We start from the raw sequence: 15,558 nt of genomic DNA, 5'->3' as shown, positions 1-15,558 counted from the left end.
AGACATTAAGAGATTCCCTATTCTTAACGCCCAGTTAACTTAAACGATTTTCAAAAACAAATATTAAGTAACCGAGACATTAAGAGATTCCCCATTCTTAACGCCCAGTTAACTTAAACGATTTTTCACAAACAAACGCACATTAAGTAAACAAGACATTAAGAGATTCCCCATTCTTAATCCTCGTTTAACTTAATGGTTTTCAAATTCCACACAAAACAAACTCAAACATACTTTCAACCCACATCAAAACACATCAAAACACATCAATTCATTCTTCCACAAAATTCAACCATACACATATCAAATTTCATCAATATCAATTAAGAACACGTCAAAAACAACGAACACAAATCGACACAATCCACTACTCAAACACACAAGTTTCATTTACTCAAAATCATACATAAATGAGTTTAAATTCATTTTCCACGAAACGTTCATCAATATAACCAAGACCTAACTCTAAGATTTTACCCATAACGCCTTAGATCCATTTTCCCCCAAATCAATACTCCAACCCTAACAAAATTCCTTTCCACACAACCACAGATAAGTCCCTAAATGCAAACTAGAAGTTTGGAAGGAGCCCTTACCTTCACATTAGCTTTAACGCGCGATTACGGTACCGCGAGTAAATCCGGTAAAATCTCCGCTCGCAGCGTCGCTTCCAAAGCTGGTTCCCTAGCACAGTAGCGTGGTAGTGAACAACTTTCCCTTCTATCACTTCTTGAAACGAAGTTTAGATCTAGGTGAAACGGGGAGGTTTGTGTTTGAATCCCTAATACCGTTTTTCTTCGTTTTCGAATCAAAGAGGAAGTATGGAGCTGAGAAAACCTTGCTCTCTTATCCACTAATCCTTGGGTTTCTATTTTCGAATTTAAAGGAAAGCAAAGAAAGCAAAAATGAACAACAATGGAGGAAGGAGGGAGAAAGGTTCTCGCACGCGCAGAGGAACAAGAAGGAAAATTTTGTGTTTCTCTACCTTGTCTTTCTTTCCCTTGCTTTTCTTTTCTTTCTTTTTCCTTCTTTCCTTTCTCTTCCTTCCTTTTTATACCCTTTTCTTTTCCTTTTTCTTCCTTCTAATTTCCTTTCTTTTCCCCTCCAAACAAACATATATATATATATATATATATTAAATATAACTTAACAAATATCTCTTAATATCTAGATATTTGTTAAATTACCATTTCACCGTGTTTCTCTACCTTGTCTTTCTTTCCCTTGCTTTTCTTTTCTTTCTTTTTCCTTCTTTCCTTTCTCTTCCTTCCTTTTTATACCCTTTTCTTTTCCTTTTCCTTCCTTCTAATTTCCTTTCTTTTCCCCTCCAAACAAACATATATATATATATATATATATTAAATATAACTTAACAAATATCTCTTAATATCTAGATATTTGTTAAATTACCATTTCACCTGTAACGCATTAAATTCTCCGTAAAGGATTCACCGCACTTAATTTAATTTATTTATCGACGAGTAATTCTAAACGGCGTCAAAATATCTTTTTGATCATATAAACTCCAAAATATTATTAACTTTGGCTAAAAAAAACCTCTGAGCCAAAATCCAAAATACACAAAAATACATAAAGTATACTTTTAAAATTATGGGTCTTACAGTTTATGTTTTTAGTGAGTGTTGGACTGAGAGCTTTTGACAGTTGTTTGATGTCATTCTTTTTATGCTTTGTACCCATGATGCTTTTCTGCAGAGATGCAACATCAATGTATTATCCTTGTTGTCCTAATTGTACTTGTTTCATAGGACATCAATATGAGGATTGATCTTGTTATGGTTTTTTATGTTGTTTTGCTTATTTTAATCTTTTGTACTTGATCCTGAGTTGCCTTGATGTTTAACTCACTTTAAATATGGGATTTGATTAATTTCATTTTTAGAATAAATTATCCAGAATTATCTTGTGTAAAACATACTTATACTTTCGCAAACGAGAATGATATTTGTTTGACTGTACTTAATGTTGTAAAAAACTAGAATGATCTTGGTTTGTTTAAACTATTATTTTTATGAACTATAATGATCTTTTAATAAATCAGAATAATCTTTTAATAAATCAGAATGATCTTTTGATAAACTAGAAAGATCATTTGATAAAGCATACTGATCTTGATTAACCAGAATAATCTTTAATAAATCATAATATTTTGTTGATCAATTTGCATGTTTGTTTTTGCAAGTAGGCCTTCAAATCTTGACTTTTAATTGCTCATTAAATGTTGAGAATACCGTGTGCGAAATACCAATTGATTTACTATATGTTGTTATTCTAAAAATACCCATTTTGTCAATTGTTCTTTAATTAAATAACCATAACATTTTGGTGAATGTTCTTCCATCATTCTTTTAACAAATGACTTAATAAATGACTTAATATTAAAATTATTTATTTTTCAAAGTTGATTCTTTTTATTTTGTCGACTGATATGACTATTTATAAATGCAATTAACTTGTTAATAATGAGAACACCATTTCATAATAATTGATAATGTACTTATGCACTTGTTGATGACTTTTTGCTTGTTCACTTATGCATTTCATGTTCGTTAAATAAAATTCAAGTATAATAATTAGCAGATCATCGTTCATAAAATTTAATCATTTATTTTATAATATATGTTGTCATTAAAACATATATAAAAATGTTTTTTTTTTTTATCTAAACAGTTACAAACATTTAAGAATTTATGAAACTCTTGGACTTACAAATATGAAATCCTACCAATATATGAAGTTAAAACATTCTTATATAGCTGGGTTAAATGACCAAAATGGTCACTATGATATATGATACTAATTTGGCTACACAATACGAAAAAAGTTGATATTTTTGAATTGTTGATGATAAATAACTAATCATCAACAGCAAAAACTTCAATCAATTAATCGAGTAAACACAAGATCATCTAATACTAAGACCTATGCTAATCAATTATCCAACTTATTCGAATTGATAAATCAATTTCATAATCCATGAATGCTATTTATTAATTAATTAACTATTGTCAAACACGTACATATTGAAGTAGCAATGTCGATTTACAAGAAATGGAGGTTTGAATTGTAAATGTACCTTTTAAAAATTCCTGTTAAAACTTAAGAAAATAACTCAAGATTGATCTTGGTTATGAAAACAGAAAACGGAGAACGTTCTTGGTTTTAGAAGTAAAACGGAGAACGTTCCTTGATTAGTTGAAAACAGAAAATCAGTTTATGTTTTAATTAATTCAGTATGATAAATATAGAGATATGATAGAGAATACCACACAAGGATTTTATCCTGGTTCACCCAACATGGGTTACGTCCAGTCCTCACACTGTGAGATTTTCCACTAAGTGTAAAAGAGCTTTCTTGAACTTACAACACATAGTCTTAGATCAACCTTGATCTATTTCAACCTCTAATGCTTTCTACCCAGAAAGCAATACCAACACCTATCTAACCTTGATAGGAAGTAATCTTAAAACAAACTATAAAAAAACTCTTATAGTTTGAGTTTTTACAATTTGATTGTTTTGACAGAATCTGAAATTTCTCAACTCTTGTTTGAGAATTGATTCTTTACAAAGGATCTAATGACAATTGCACAAACTATTTGATAAGTAAAAACCAACAACTGTTTCGCAGAAATCAGTGAGTATGATTGCCTCTGTTTTTGCAAAATTTCAAGTATGTATATGATTGATTATGAATTTCGAAGCACTTGAATTTCTTGCCTTGAATCGAGATATTGGCCTTCTATTTATAGGCTGTAGAGGCACAAAATGAAAGTACAAGAGCTGTTGGAGAGACTTTGCTTTTTTGATTGAAATATTATTTCAGAATAAAAATAATCCTGCTTTGAAATAGCTTTTTGACTTTTAATGGTTTAGCATTTAAAGCAGAGAAAATACTCTTGATGTTTCTTTATTGATCTTGGATGGTACATTATTTGTCTTGAGTGTAGCTTGAGAATGTTGGAGATGAATTACAGATCAATTTGGAGAAGAAACATAGTTGTTGTCTTTGTGCAGAAGACGGAGAATGATTAACGTTCTTGGTTTGTCAGTTTGAACTTTTTTGAGCTTCAATAATCATTTTGGAGTTCCCGTTTTAAACGTTCTGAATTTCCTTTGTAATTGTCTTGTCATATGCCTAGATTGGTCGAACCCTCTTGACATTTGATTTTTGGAGTTTGCAGACTGTCATGACTTTTTTCTGTCTTTGAGTTCTTTGATCTTTGAGATCAAATAACCTTTTTGAGTCTGGATGATTCCTACTTGTTCCTTGCCATGTATTGATTAGATATGAATAATTTCCAGGGAAGACTCTTTGTCAAAGAGATAGAAAAGGTTTGACCAATATGTTGTGATGGGCAGTTGTTGAAGCTGGAGATCATTCTCTGTTATGATGCAGAATGATCTTGTTGTTGTCTTTTCTTGATTTGTTTGATTCTGTTCTTAATTAAATCCACTCAAAAACACGTGTTAAATTAACATAACATTTTAGAATCAAAATTAACTTTCTTAATTAACTTTTGTTTATTTTCATCAAAACTTTAAATATAGAGTTTATCTCAACATATACTATTTTTAGGTGTCATATATTGATGTATGAATATTCAAATATCTAATAATCAAAACAAGTAACGTTTTCTTCTTCTTTCAATACCCTATATTTTAAAAAATAAATAGCAAACTATTCTATTTTCAAAACTATATAACAAAATACCCTTTTTATATTATCGGTTACACGTTGCTTTGTAAATGACGACTTCCTAAAGGCAATTTCTCAAACAAAAAAAAAAGTTTTCGATTAGTTTTCTTTCAAATTAACAATATATATATATATATATTGATTACAGTTGCCTGTAACATTTGAACAATGTTTTTTAGTATGAATAGTCAACCGATATAGTCTGCATTTTTTTGCCACTACGAAAATAATGAGGTGTATCGCAAAAATGCGGACTATATCGGTTAACTGACCATACTTAAAAATATTATCCAAATGTTACAAACAACTCTAGTTAATCTATACAATTTAAATTTTGTTTTTTTTTGTTGTCTTTTTATGAATTATATATATATATATATATATATATATATATTGTTATTGGAAAAATGGAGTAATTTGATAAACTTTTTTGAATTATAGGTTATTGGGAAAAAAATCTACAATTAACTGTTGGAAATGATGATGCCTTTAATGAAAAATTCATTGGAAATAATGATGACATTTATGAGAGCTAGTGTTGTTGTGAATTGAAAAAATTGAGAAGTCCCGCATTGGAGGGATACCACACACTAGTAGGGTATATAAGGTGGAGGTAATGAACTTGAGATGGGCCCCAAGGGGCACCCCAATTTTGTGAAGGAGGGAGAACGCAAGCAAATTGACCACCACACGCGCGCGCCGCCGTCCGTCCGGCTCGGCTTTGGCTTTTTTTTACTGAAAATTAATTAATCATTTTTTAATTAACTGATTGCTTGTGTTCTATCTCTAATTGAAACATTAATTATGTAACTGCCCTCCACCTAGTCATATCTGATCCAGTCTTCCTCCCTGAATTCGTGCGTTTGTTTTTGCTCGGTCAAAACCCTAATCTTTGGTCTCACGTTTCCTTGCTGTCCGGTCAAAAGTCAGAGTCAACTTCCTGAGTTTGGGGCGCACGTTTTGGGGGCTTGGAGCACACGTATCTGATAGCACTACTTGGAGCGCACGTTCTGGTGATCCATGGATTTCTCATATCCAGTTGCGAATTTCCTCTATAAATAGATGGTTCTCCCTAGTTGGAAAATCACACCAAAAGCTCTCCGCATCTGAGGCTTTTCTCTCTTTTCCCCCTTCTTACTACTTCACCTCTTTCTTCTTTTTCGAGTGGTCATTGTGCCATACTACGAGTGTCAGTCGTGAGACTGTCATATTACGAGTGTCAATCGTAAGACTGCCATATTGAGGGTGTAATTCTAGAACGGTTTTCTACAGTGCAGTAGAACTCCGATACAGAGTATCTGAGCTGTTTTATCCTGGAGACTTCGTGGTTGATAGTCTGCCTTGCACAATTTTGGGCAGTGCCTCGAAACGTCTTAAAGAAAGGGACCTAGTCCGTGACTCAACCCAATAATACTCTCGGTGACATAAATTGTTTTCAAAGGTTTTCGAATTTCAAAAACAACATTAACTCTCAAAATTTAAAATTAATTAAAAAAAAAATTACACTTTGTGATTTTTATTTGAATTAATTAGGCTTTAAACTCCTTTCTTGAAGGTAAAGCAATTTGGGATATTTATATTATTTGCTAATTAGTGGAAGCCAATATAAATATAAAGGTAAGTTAGTAAAAATTATATAAATAAGAATATAGGGTATTAATATTTTATTTTCAATGTAAAATTGTGACTTATTGATATTCTTTTGCGATATAAAACGAAGAGAATAAAATTTACACAATCACAATGTTTTTTACAAAATGTAAAAAGTATAAGGAATTATTAAAATCTAAAACACCTTCAAATATCATAAAATCTTTTAATAATATTTTTATTCACTAAAAAAGTTAATATATAACTATTATTATCTCTATTGTGGATATCTCCGACATAAGAATTTAAATATCGTGTAATCATAATTCACAAATATCAACTGCTATCTAATTAATATTAAAGGATTGAAAAATTAACATTTCATAAATGTATAATATATAATATTTCAATTGTCTAATCTTAATATAATTGCAAATATTAAAATCGTGAATACAAGATATATATAAATTTATAGACATAAACTGTATACGTATACGTTTCTTTTCATGCTCCTATCACACGTCACCTTAGTATTTTTGATTGATTGTGATTCAATTTGAAACCCATCCATCCACACTCATTCAACAATACATTAATTCATTCTCCAAACCAAAACGTAACATAATTCTTCTTTCACTCTAAAACGACCTCGTTTCGTCATTCTTAACCATGTCGTACGATTACCTCTTCAAGTACATCATCATCGGCGACACAGGTTCGTTAATTCGTTTATACCCTTTTGCTTTTCTCTCAATTGGGTAACTGATTCTGATTTCAAGTTTGTTTTTTTGTTCCGTGTGGTGCAGGTGTAGGGAAATCTTGTCTGCTCCTTCAGTTCACCGACAAGAGGTTTCAACCTGTTCATGATCTTACAATTGGTGTTGAGTTTGGTGCTCGTATGCTCACCATTGATTCTAGGCCTATTAAGCTTCAGATATGGGACACTGTTAGTTTCTCTCTCTAGAATTTATTTATTTAATAGTTTTTTTGGTAGGGTATTTCAAATTAGGTGGTAATAGTTACCTAATAGCGATTACATCACATGAGATGACACGAGTTTATTCTAGCTTAACCAAAGTCTCCGGTTCGGATCCGAACTTGGGCATGCAGCAGTATTCACATTCTTAGGGATAGTTTGCTGCCCATTTGAGTCTTACAAGACTCAAGGGATTAGTCTCCGCAGTTGATCACAGAGGATATCTGGTTTACACCAAAAAAATTAAGTGATAACAGTAATTGGTTGGGGTATGTATTAGAACTTGAACACTAAAGCAAACTATTTGTAACTAATGGATTTGAATGTGAATGTTTCATAAAGGTTGGAATATTTATTTAGTTTTTTGGTAAGGGTTTAAAGGATATGCAATATTAGGGTAAATCACATCCAACATAAAGTTACTAGTTTGCCACACTACTCCACTTTTATAACTGTATTTTTAAATTGATGATATGACATAGTAAAATGAAAACTTTTCATCCAGTGTCAATGTAAAATTGATTTGTAGTGACTTTATATGTTCATTAAACTCTTTTGGTAAACATTTTTCCTATTTATTGTTTTGGTCCTATAATAGGAAATAGCGGTGTAGACTAGGGACATGTGAGTATGAACAAGGCTCTCCATCTCTATATGTGTATGTGGGGGAGGTGATGGATCCTCTCATGTTGAATCTCAACTATTCATCTAATATGTTCAATGAGAGAAATGCGTGATTACCCCCTCATGTTTCTTTCAACATGAGAGGATCCACTCATGTGTGTAAATGTAGATATAGATGTTGGAAGAAGGTGTTACTATCACAAGTCGACCAGATGAAGGATTACTCCAATAAGCATGATCTGAGGCAGATAATCTATCTATCGACCTAATATACAACATGATTTTTTGATGTCTACTGTTTTATTTTATGTAGCCGATTCTACTTAGTGGAAAAAGACTTTGTTGTTGTTATTGTTGTTTTTGTACAAGTGATGCTTTGGATTAGAAGGAAACAGCAATTAAGGTGCTGCTTAATTCAGCTGGTGTAGAAGCGATTGATTGTTAGACTTGTGAAATGAAAGATGTCTTTAATGAATATGTGCGGTCTCTTCTTTCCCTCCATGGTGTGAGTGAGTAAAAGATATTTACTCTCGAAATCTAAAGGGTTTTAGGATGACAAATCTCTGCTTGAATTTGTTCAAGCACAAGCATACATCAGAGACATGCCTGTTTGAATTGACTTATTTGCACCTATCTTATGACATAAACACTTGTGGGACTGTTTGGGAGAGCGATAGAAACAACTTACGATATGTCCATAAGCTGTTTTTAGCCTATTTCAATAAGCTTTCCAAGATAGCTTATGAAAATAATTTGACTTTATTTTATCTTTTGCTATAGAAATAGCTTATACATAAGCACTTATACGATAAGTGCTTCTGTTATAAGCGCTTAATTAAGTTGTATATGCCCCGGGTTACTTACAACTTCTTTATTTGTGGTACTGCTTAATTTTCTTCTATTATGAGGTATTCCAAGAAGATGGTCCTCAAAATTTGTAGTCATTCAACCTAGCAAAACTAGTTATTTTAATTATATTTGACACCTTTTTAGCATGAGCCTGTAACTACAGTTCTTGGTTCTGCATGGTGAGGTTAAATTAATACAGCAATGAATGCTTTCACTGCTCTTCTTTATCCCATCATGGATGTGTATTTATACAATATGAATAAGTTCAAACAGTCTTAATAGAGCTCAAAATAGGATTACTTAGTCTTATATTTTGTTGAAGTGTCCACGCCTCCGCTGTTGTAGCTTTCAATAAGATTCAAATACTGATGAAGAGTATGTTGTTTAATTGTAGGCTGGACAAGAGTCTTTTAGATCCATCACTAGATCTTACTACAGAGGAGCAGCAGGGGCACTTCTAGTTTATGACATTACAAGGTTTGTGGTGCTATTGTCTCTTTGTTTGCCCCACAATCATGGTCTGCATCCCGAGAATAATACCTAACTGTATTACATGCACCTTGCATGATGTTTTCCACTCTGATGAATGCTAAATGTTTGTAGATATTCATAATACTTACAAAAGGATTTGAGTCTTTCAAATTGAGAGACTGCTCTTTCGAGTATAAAATGCAAGAATAACCATAGATCGACAAATATATGCACGTATTGTTAAAGTCTCAGTTATTGTTATTCCAATCAATAGTTCTAATTGCGAATTTTATTCGTTAAAGGGAACTCCTTCCTTCACTCTAGATGAGTCAAATCCTAAACAACCAAAGATAAATGTTTTATATTTGTGCAGTTAGGTGTCTACAAACCTTTTGTGGCTGACTGAAGCTTTGTCATTGCATTCTGTTTTGTTATTGTTGATTGTCCTATTTGAATGTTTCAATTCTTCTGAACTAGAAGTCTTATAACATTTGTGGCTTAGTTTACCATCAAACTTCAAATTTCAAACCATCTTATGCGATTTTTTGGTTTTCCAATACCTCATCTGAGGAGCTCTAGTACTGGTGGTTGCAAGCAGCATGTTTTCATGGTTTTCTTTTTTCTTCTTCTCAAGTTTACAAATGAATGTGGTATGTAATCCTTCTTCCTTTGCTAAGGGCTCCAAAACAATATACACATTCATTCCATATAAACAAATTAACTTATGTTCAATTCGTTTCCTTTTTTCTTTTCTGTATGCTGTGGTGTGGGATCCGAGTTGTGTGCAGTCACAACTCCGCGACTACATGCAGTCAGCCACATTTGGGTTGTTCGATCAAGATCAGACGATCAAGATTTCAAGCTCGGTATTTAGATTTAAAAAAAAAATCAAAATTTGCATTGAATTATGGACTGTCCGATCTTTGATCATACAATCCAAATATGGCTGACTGCATGTAGTCATAGCGCGCACAATCCAGATCCGGTGGTGTGATGTGGTGGCGAGGTTTGCTTACTTTTCAAATCACGCTTTTAACTGAAAACCAGAAAATTCTTTTGTTGGATCAGGAGAGAGACATTTAATCATTTAGCAAGTTGGTTGGAAGATGCCCGGCAGCATGCAAATCCTAACATGACAATCACGCTCATAGGGAACAAGTGCGATCTATCTCACCGAAGGGCGGTAAGCAAAGAGGAGGGAGAGCAGTTTGCTAAGGAAAATGGACTTTTATTCATGGAGGCTTCTGCCAAGACAGCTCAAAATGTAGAAGAGGTGATTGATCTCAACCAATAGCAAGCAAGATGCAGCATAAACGGTAGCCTCAAGCATATTATGATTTTGGTGACCATCAAAAGTAACCTAGTGCTTATTTTGCAGGCTTTCATAAAGACTGCTGCAAAGATTCTTCAGAACATCCAGGATGGTGTCTTCGATGTGTCCAATGAGGTAACTAACTACAGTCAGTTCCATGTAAACAGATATGAGAAATTAGTTGTGATGATCCTGGACTCAGGTCGGCATTGGTCCCATGCCACACCTATATGGCGTTGGGTTTATAAATCATGGATAACAGTTTGTTTAAGATGAAGAAACAGTGATTTTCAGATAAAATAATTTAGAGATTAGTTTTTAGATATCTTACGTGAATTAGAAGATAATTTGTGTTTGCTTAAAATAATAATAAAAATTACTTTTTTAATCTTCTCTTTCTTCTACTACACTAATAAAATCAGATTACCTTGTGTAGTTGTGTTATTGATTGTTGGTTTCACCAAAATGTGTCTCATGAAGCAGAAGCATGGATGCTTTTTTTTTTCTTCTTATTTTTATTCATTAAAATAAAGAGACTTTAATGGATATACAACATGGTAAGTTTAAAATAGTTTTACACTAACATCTAAGGAGAGTCCTCCATTTTATCATGTCATACAATTAAAATAGTTTTACACTGTCATCCAATGGGAGTCCTTCATTTTATCATGTCATACCACTAATTTTAAAATACAGTTACGGAAGTGTGATGTTGCAAAATACTGGATTTTCGTTGGACGGCAATGTAAAACTAGTTTACACTGATAATGCATGTCCCATTTTCTTTAAAATAAATAAAATTAATAGGAAATCTTCCCAGAGTTTGGATCCCTTACTTTCACGCAATTATACAGTCCGTCCAACAGATTAAGATCAGATGACTCACATTTTAGAAACCCTACATTTTGGACCTGATTTTCCAAAGTTGGACTGTGACCCGTCCGATTATGATTCAACAGTCCATATCATGCGGCTGCATCAAATGCTTGATACTTGTATTTAGAGTATTCGTGTCCATTTTCCTGTCGCCTAATTTTTTCTTTTGGCTAAAATTAGTAATGAATCTATTATTTATTTCAGACATGTGGTATAAAAGTTGGGTATGGACGTCCACAAGGCCAGTCAGGAGGCAGAGATGGAACTGTTGCTGCAGGAGGTGCATGTTGCGGCTGATTGGGAGGAAAACAACTCTGAATATAATCCTTTTCTCAATCTATCTCTGGAAAACTGAGTGTATACTCTTTTAGACTAAACATGAACTTTTTGATAATCCTACAATTTCATGTATAGTTTTTCTTAAAGGCCTTCTTGGGAGGAGATTTGACTGAATAGCTGTTAAGCTTAGTAAATGTTTGAAATTGTTGGTTGTTATGTTAAATGCCATTATGAATTTGTTCTATGCAATAGCATAGAGTAATTTTATGAGTAGGTATTACCTATGATAGACACTCAATTCAAATATCAAACAAGTGAAAATTTGTTTGGCTCATGGTTAGAATCACTATAGCACTGATACCCCTGGTCAAAGGTGTGTCACGGTGTTCAATATCAACACTTTAATTACATTCAATCAATTCATTTTTTCAAATTATTATCGGTGTCGATGTGTTAGTATCATGTCCAGTGTATGTGATAGTATCCATACTTCATAGGTTAGAATTTACTATTGATGATTATGGTGGAAGGTTCACCAAGGAACATGACATTGTCAAGGTCATAACTAACTTCTTTGAGGAGGAAAGGTTCTTGATGTTATTAAGAATCAAATGACCTCTTGTATGTTGTTTTTGAATTCTAACCACTTCTCAAAGGAGAAAGTCCATTATGCCCTAAAATTGATAAAAACTACTGGATAGTACGTCTGCTACTATCTTTTATCAGAAAATTACGGGAATTTAGACAAATATTGCCAATTATTTTTCACATTTCTTGTGCCTTAGACATTTTCTTTGTAGGAATCAACAGATTGTTAACACTTATATTAGATATCATTATTTATGTCCAAGATGTGGTGATGATATCGAAACCATAAAGGATACATGGGGTGTTTGACTCAACACAGGTTATGGGGAAAATAAGAACTTGTTACATGGCTTAAGAACATGATCATTTATGCTCTACGAAATATCTGCGCTAATAAGAAGTGTAGTGAAAATAAGGAGATTCTTCTAGAGTCGAACAATTAGAAAGTAACTAGATGTTAATCCGCGCGTTGCGCCGATATATTTTAATTTATTTAATTTAAGTGGATTTAAAAAAAATCAATATGAAGTTTTATGTTCCAATTGTCAAATGATTATTGATATAGTGTTATATTAATAATATATATTTAATTTCATCAATGTAATTTATAAAATAGAAGTACCATTGTTAAAATGTTGTTAACAAACACACCCAACAATAAAATGCCTATATAAATAGTCGAAATATATTTTATAGGGGTAAGCAATAGAGACATATTTACTCTCAATTCAGAAGAAGTTGAAGAAACTTCTCATGTAATTAAGTTCAATATTATATATTCTGAAAAGATGTATATGCTAACAAATAAAAAATAAATAGATGACAAATAGAGGCGAAAATGTGAAGTTGATTAATCGAGACAAAAAAAGTAAATATAAGTAGATGGCAACGAAAATGTGAAAAGTACTAATGTGAAATATATGGCAAACGTTATGAAATAATAATATGTGATTTATTTAAAAAAAAATTTGAGTAGACGTTATGAAATAATATTTAAATAGAAGATATAATATATGATATATAAGATATGTGGAAAAGCTATTTAAAAATTGAGTAGAGGAAATTCTCTATGTCAGTTTTTTGGTTGAGGTGATAAATGTTTGCATATGAAAAAAAAAAGTAATGTAAAATTGATGTGAAAAATGTTGGGTAAACTTTATGAAATAATAATGTATGATTAATTTATAAAATTTTAAGTAGACGTTATGAAATAATATTTAAACAAGAGATATATTATAAGATATTAGATGATATATATAATTTGTAGAAAAACTATTTAGAAACTGATTAGATAAAACTATCTATCAGTTTTTTTAGCAGAAGTGAGAAATGTTTGTATATATAGAGAAAATAGCATGATCTCGCAACATAATCTATTTTAAATATATATAATAGTTAATCAATTGTTTTCAGTATCTAACTTTATCGGAGATGAATATTGATGTTGGTTGTCTTGACAATGAAGTATTGCTGTAACAATTTGGATTGATCTTTGTTAGAAGAGAGCTTCTTTTCTTAATCCCATTTACTTCGGAAATACACATTTTAAAAAAATACGTTTATGTTGTCATTCATAAAAACAGTTTTTTTTTTCATTGTCATTCATAAAAACAGTTTTTTTTTTTTCATTGGAAAGTATACTTCCAGAGACACAGGCTTGTTTGATTGGATTTTGTTTTTTAATTTTTAAAAACTATATTAAAAATCAATTTTAAGAAACTGTTTTTAAAAAGAAAATTTTAAAAATAACTGTTTGGCAATTTATTTTAAAAAACTGTTTTTGACATGAAAAAAATAAAAAACTTGTTTGATAAATTTGTTTTTAGTTTACTTTTTTATTTGTTAAATTTAGAATATATTTTAAAGTATAAAAACATAAAATTGATATTTGTTTGTTAATAAAAAAAATACTTTTTTTGTTCCTATATAAATATATAATTTAAAATAAATGCAATACCAAGTGAATGTTTTTTTTACAGAATACAAAAAATTAAAATTGGTTGAATTGATAACTTGATAATTAATTTTGTACATGTTAAATTTTACCAATCAAATAAAAATAAAGATATATGAATTTAAAAGAAGAATTTTAATTTATTTTTGTACAACTTATAAAATTTTTACCAATCAAATAAAAATAAAGATATATGAATTTAAAAGAAGAATTTTTAATTTATTTTTGTACAACTTATAAAACAATGTTTATTTATAGAGTTTGATTGTATAAGATAAAGATTCATTTCTCGTAAAAAAAAGACTTGATTTATTTTAAATTTATACAAACTAAAAAGTCTAAAAAAAAATATTATAGGAATTAAAAGTTGAAAGAAAAAATTTATAGAGATAAAAATGAGATTTTTAAAATTATAGCAATTTTTATATTTATAAAATTGCTTATAGTAATTAAAATTATATGTAACCCAAAAATATATTATATTTAAATTTAAACCGATACATAAAAAAGTAATTGACATAATAAGAATATTTGAAAGAGTCCGAATTCAAATACTATCGTAATAGTTTTTGATTAAATTTTATTTTACTTTTTAATCAAACTTTAAATTATTATGGTTTTATTCTCTTGAAAACTAAATCGATCCAAATAAAAACTCTAAACTAATCTAAAACACTTGAACCAAATCAAATTGAGTATATAAATTTTGATATTTATTTATTGGTTATTAGAATGAATTATTATATTAATATACTATTTGTTGGTTTTTATTTTTTAATAATATTTGTTGATTTATTTTTTTTTTTGCAATTTGATATATTTAAACATAAATAATAATAATAATTTTGTAATATATATATATATATATATATATTATATGTTAAATCTTATACTAAATCGATTAATTTATCATGACATTATAATATATATAAGTACAAATAATTTTTTATGATCGTAAATTAAATTAATTAAACCCCAATTTAATTGAATCAAATCAAATCAGTTTGATTTTTTATTTTTATTTTTAAAATGTCATCCAAATAATCTTTGAGTCAGTTGATTTTTTTTTTTCAAAATCAATCCAAACTGCACCACAAAACTCTTCCTACGAGTGTGTAACTTTTATACTTATTAAATTAAATTGTTATATATACATATAAGCTATATTGAAAAATTAAACAAATAATTAGATAACAATTTAAAAATAAAAGACATTGAAAAAAGAGATTGATGAGTGTATAGTGGCGGTGTAAAATTATTTTACACATTGAGTTACAACGATTCATAGCACGGTATTATTTTGAAGGTTACAAAAATAA

General features: G+C 30.4%; 1 protein-coding gene across 1 annotated transcript; it reads left to right on the top strand.

The window, feature by feature from the left end:
* The first annotated feature begins 6,832 nt into the window (after positions 1–6,832).
* LOC101515168 (ras-related protein RABB1b) lies at positions 6,833–12,031 on the top strand. Its single transcript, XM_004489493.4, has 6 exons — positions 6,833–7,025; positions 7,117–7,256; positions 9,154–9,236; positions 10,299–10,503; positions 10,609–10,677; positions 11,623–12,031. Exons 1-6 carry the CDS (start codon positions 6,980–6,982, stop codon positions 11,713–11,715), a joined length of 636 nt encoding a protein of 211 aa, XP_004489550.1. The 5' UTR covers positions 6,833–6,979; the 3' UTR covers positions 11,716–12,031.
* Positions 12,032–15,558: the final 3,527 nt, after the last annotated feature.

Source organism: Cicer arietinum, chromosome 2 (genome assembly GCF_000331145.2).
Source record: "Cicer arietinum cultivar CDC Frontier isolate Library 1 chromosome 2, Cicar.CDCFrontier_v2.0, whole genome shotgun sequence".
NCBI classification, from domain to species: Eukaryota; Viridiplantae; Streptophyta; class Magnoliopsida; order Fabales; family Fabaceae; genus Cicer; species Cicer arietinum.
The sequence above is the reverse complement of the archived record's forward strand: the minus strand, read 5'-3'. Positions and strand labels throughout refer to the sequence as shown.

Bases quoted from the DNA above. Each gene is read 5' to 3' on its own strand.
- LOC101515168 (XM_004489493.4), top strand. From the start codon at position 6,980: ATGTCGTACGATTACCTCTTCAAGTACATCATCATCGGCGACACAG. The intron at 9,237-10,298 runs GTTTGTGGTGCT...TTGTTGGATCAG, and splicing joins CTAGTTTATGACATTACAAG to GAGAGAGACATTTAATCATT. The intron at 10,678-11,622 runs GTAACTAACTAC...TATTTATTTCAG, and splicing joins TCTTCGATGTGTCCAATGAG to ACATGTGGTATAAAAGTTGG.